The sequence below is a fragment of the Littorina saxatilis genome, linkage group LG15 (assembly GCF_037325665.1).
Source record: "Littorina saxatilis isolate snail1 linkage group LG15, US_GU_Lsax_2.0, whole genome shotgun sequence".
Classification (NCBI taxonomy): domain Eukaryota; kingdom Metazoa; phylum Mollusca; class Gastropoda; order Littorinimorpha; family Littorinidae; genus Littorina; species Littorina saxatilis.
In genome coordinates this window covers 42,952,981-42,957,832 of record NC_090259.1, presented here as the reverse complement: position 1 = coordinate 42,957,832, position 4,852 = coordinate 42,952,981, and the positions used below count along the sequence as shown (strand labels likewise).

Genomic DNA, 4,852 nt, shown 5'->3' with positions numbered 1-4,852 from the left:
ACTAGTAAAAAAAACAACACTCAAAGCAAGGTACATGCTTTTTCCAGGGGTGGGGTTCCGGAACCCCTGGAACCCCCCCCCTGGGTCCGGCCCTGACACACACACAAACACACACACACACACACACACACACACACACACAAACACACACACACACACACACACACACACACACACACACACACTGTCCACCGCAGCGTTCAAGCATTGCTCAAGTAACAATTGTGTTGGGACGTAATGGTACGGGGACGTAATGATATTCCTTTATGGGACGTATCGAGATGCAACTTTCTTGGGACCTATCGACACGCAATTTTGTTGGGACGCAATGGTACGGGACGCAATGGCACTGGGACCCAATGATATTGGGACCCAATGGGATTGCTTAATGGGACGCAATGAGACGGCATTTTTTTGGGACGCAATGGTATTGGGACACAATGGTACTGGGACGTATTGGCATGACTCCCTCAAAACAACGTGGTAAACAACTTGTTTTGACAAGACTAGAAAGTTCACCTGCATTCTCGTCCAAACATAAATATTGTGTTTACAAAATATAATATCGGTACTTTCCCACAAAGTACAAACAAGTCAACTACATGCAACACACAAAACTGAACCAAAGTTCAGCAACAGCAGCGTTTCCTAACAGTGATGACGAGTGGCTGTGTCAACGCGACTGTCCTCGGGCGTGTCAGTGTCAGGGTCACGCCTTCGTCTGCTCGTTCAGCTTCCCTGCTGCCAACTATCCCCACCTGCGTTACCTGGACGCAGCTGACGCCGCCATGGACCCTCGTGACGTCACTGGTCTGACCTACCTGGTGTGGCTGAGGTTGTTGGGGTGCAGTATCGTGCAGGTATCTGTGATGGACCTGCCCAACCTGAGGACCCTGGACCTCAGCACTAATTACATCTTTCGGCTTGACAGGAACGCCTTCAGGACGCTCAACAACCTAAGGGTTCTGGATTTGAGCAACAACCTCATAGCGGAGCTTGACATGGATGTTTTCGTGGAGATGGACAATCTGAGACATCTGACTCTCTCATCCAACCCTGTCAGTCACATCTTTAAAGGCGGGTCAGAAGCCAAGCATCCTAATTTGCAGTCACTGGAGATATCGAGAGCCCCCTTGGAGCTGTTCAGCGGCGACAGCTTGTCCTCTTTCTCGGGCCTGACGCGCCTGAACCTTTCCCTCAACGCCATCGTCGCAATCAATGAAACTGGGTTCACCGCCACGCCGGGCTTGGTCACACTCGACCTGCGCGGAAACCCTCTCAAGGTGTGTCTGTGTGTCTATACAGCTGTGTGTCTTGTAGTTAATGTTGTACAAACCCCCTGAAAGAGTGTCTGTGTGTCTATACAGCTGTGTGTCTTGTAGTTAATAATAATACGATAATTTATTTTGCGCACATATCTCACCACAAGGCGACTCAAGGCGCACAGTACGAAATATGAGAGAGCCCTGAAATGCAGCCGCTCGGCGCAGAGGGACAGCACTCTATATTTCGGGGGAAGCATGCTGGGTATTTTCGTGTTTCTATAACCCACCGAACTCTGACATTAATTACAGGATCTTTTCCGTGCGCACTTGGTCTTGTGCTTGTGTGTACACACGAAGGGGGTTGAGTCACTAGCAGGTCTGCACATAAGTTGACCTGGAAGATCGGAAAAATCTCCACTTTTACCCCACCAGGCGGCAGCGACCGGGATTCGAACACACGATCTTCCGATTGGGAGGCCGACGTCTTACCACCACGCCATTGCGTTAATGTTGTACGAACCCTCTGAAAGTGTGTCTGTGTGTCTATACAGCTGTGTGTCTTGTAGTTAGTGTTGTACGAACCATCTGAAAGTGTGTCTGTGTGTCTATACAGCTGTGTGTCTTGTAGTTAGTGTTGTACGAACCATTTGAAAGTGTGTCTGTGTGTCTATACAGCTGTGTGTCTTGTAGTTAGTGTTGTACGAACCATCTGAAAGTGTGTCTGTGTGTCTATACAGCTGTGTGTCTTGTAGTTAGTGTTGTACGAACCATCTGAAAGTGTGTCTGTGTGTCTATACAGCTGTGTGTCTTGTAGTTAGTGTTGTACGAACCATTTGAAAGTGTGTCTGTGTGTCTATACAGCTGTGTGTCTTGTAGTTAGTGTTGTACGAACCATCTGAAAGTGTGTCAGTGTGTCTATACAGCTGTGTGTCTTGTAGTTAGTGTTGTACGAACCATCTGAAAGTGTGTCTGTGTGTCTATACAGCTGTGTGTCTTGTAGTTAGTGTTGTACGAACCATCTGAAAGTGTGTCTGTGTGTCTATACAGCTGTGTGTCTTGTAGTTAGTGTTGTACGAACCATCTGAAAGTGTGTCAGTGTGTCTATACAGCTGTGTGTCTTGTAGTTAGTGTTGTACGAACCATCTGAAAGTGTGTCTGTGTGTCTATACAGCTGTGTGTCGTGTAGTTAGTGTTGTACGAACCATCTGAAAGTGTGTCTGTGTGTCTATACAGCTGTGTGTCTTGTAGTTAGTGTTGTACGAACCATCTGAAAGTGTGTCAGTGTGTCTATACAGCTGTGTGTCTTGTAGTTAGTGTTGTACGAACCATCTGAAAGTGTGTCTGTGTGTCTATACAGCTGTGTGTCTTGTAGTTAGTGTTGTACGAACCATCTGAAAGTGTGTCTGTGTGTCTATACAGCTGTGTGTCTTGTAGTTAGTGTTGTACGAACCATCTGAAAGTGTGTCTGTGTGTCTATACAGCTGTGTGTCTTGTAGTTAGTGTTGTACGAACCATCTGAAAGTGTGTCTGTGTGTCTATACAGCTGTGTGTCTTGTAGTTAGTGTTGTACGAACCATCTGAAAGTGTGTCTGTGTGTCTATACAGCTGTGTGTCTTGTAGTTAGTGTTGTACGAACCCTCTGAAAGTGTGTCTGTGTGTCCATACAGCTGTGTGTCTTGTAGTTAGTGTTGTACGAACCATCTGAACCCTCTCGACAGTCAGTGTCCACCTCGACCGCAAGCTTGGTCTCGGAGGAACACTGACTGTCTCGATCTGTGTAAAATGTTATATATTGGTCATAAATACAAATAACGTCCAATCATTTAAATAAATACACTGTTGTTTGCACCAAGGACTATCCTGGCACGCTGCTGAAGCCACTAGATGACCTCCACTAATTCTACACGGACGACTACAAGCTGTGCTGCAGACAGAGTCTGCCCGACTCCTTCCCTCACGACGGGGAATGCGTGGCGCCATCTGTCGACCTGTCGTCATGTGAAGACCTCTTACGCTTACAGGTACACCGGCTCTTTTTTATCAACAACATTTCAGCCTGAATTTCTACCCAATTAAATCAGCCATAAAAGTCCAAAAAACCATGCACCCGCCTTTGGCGAGTGCTTCTCAAAATTTACTAGCCAGAGAGTACATTTTACTCACCAAGCCAACCATTTGTTTCAGGAAATATACTCGCATTTGGCGAGTAGATGAACATTTTTACTCGCCAGTTACATGTTTCTACTCGCCATGTCGAGTAAAATACTTGCAACTTTCAGGGCTCTAAATTATAGATTGAACCCACGCCAAACCAACCATTTGTTTCAGGAAATATACTCGCATTTGGCGAGTAGATGAACATTTCTACTCGCCAGTTACATGTTTCTACTCGCCATGACTTTGTCGAGTAAAATACTTGCAACTTTCAGGGCTCTAAATTATAGATTAAACTCACGCCGATAGAGACAACTTGTTTTGAAGCCAGCGACGCTACCGACTGAGCTATTCCCCGAGAGTTGATTGAACTACAGTCGGACCATCTTATAGGAAAGTAGAAGGGACAAGGTTTCTTGCTTTCTCATAAGCGAGCTTTCTTTAAGTATACCTGCATCACAATCGCTACTTACAACAACAACAAACATTATTATACGGACTTTTTTTGCACGAAAATGTTGACCATTTCAAAATGTATTGAAGATAACAAATTAATTGTAGATATAAAATGCGAATTGAAAATAAAGTTTTTATTGGGGTGTACGAACATTTAGATAGCTCCGAGGTATGATAAGATGGGTATAAACATTATTTTTAATACGATAGCCAAAGTGTGTATTAGTGGGTATAGGGTTGGATCCCTTCTAGACATGTTATACAATTTTGAGTGAGAATTACGATCAATGAAAGTTGAATGAATTACAGTCGGACACGCTTATAAGAAAGTAGAAGGAACAAGATTTCCTGTTTTTTTTATAAGCGAGCTTTCTTGTAACCGAACAGCTCGGATATTAAAACAGTATTTTGAGTGCGCTTATGTGAGCCTTTGTGAGTCATAGCAAAGAAGACGTTTGGTTTGCTTTTTTATAAGGGATTTTTGATGATACATATGTTTAAATGTAAATGTTTTTAACGCCCTCGCGGTTAAATCGTTAGGGTCATGTTCTCGTATGTTACCCCGAAAAGGGAGCTTTCTTAAAAGCGAACTTTCTTATAAGCGAGCTTTCTTATATATGCGAACTTTATCATAAGCGAACCTTTTTATAAGCGAACTTTCTTATAAGCGAACCTTCTTATAAGCGAACTTTCTTATAAACGAACCTTCTTATAAGCTTACTTTCCTATTAGCGAACCTTCTTATAAGCTTACTTTCTTATAAGCGAACTTTCTTATAAGCGAACCTTCTTACAAGCGAACTTTCCTATAAGCGAGTTTTGTTATAAGGCGTGCGTGGGTCTGTATTGTGTGTGAAGGTGCACCGTGTGTTGATGATGATGATCACGGCGGTGGCGGTGGTGGGCAACGTGGTGTGGGTGGTGCTGAAGGTGTGCGTGCTGCGGACCGCCTTCGTCACACCTGTGGACATCCTGCTG

At 44.5% G+C, this 4,852-nt stretch overlaps 1 protein-coding gene across 1 annotated transcript in view; it reads left to right on the top strand.

Annotated features, from left to right (window-relative positions):
- Positions 1 to 602: 602 nt before the first annotated feature.
- The window catches only part of LOC138948029 (G-protein coupled receptor GRL101-like), a 6,295-nt gene continuing 2,045 nt past the window's right edge, over positions 603 to 4,852 (top strand). The window contains exons 1-2 of the mRNA XM_070319556.1: positions 603 to 1,283; positions 4,733 to 4,852. The exon at positions 4,733 to 4,852 is cut by the window's right edge and continues 133 nt beyond it. Of these exons, the coding sequence (XP_070175657.1) occupies positions 603 to 1,283; positions 4,733 to 4,852 (801 nt within the window). The remainder of the gene's footprint in view (positions 1,284 to 4,732) is intronic.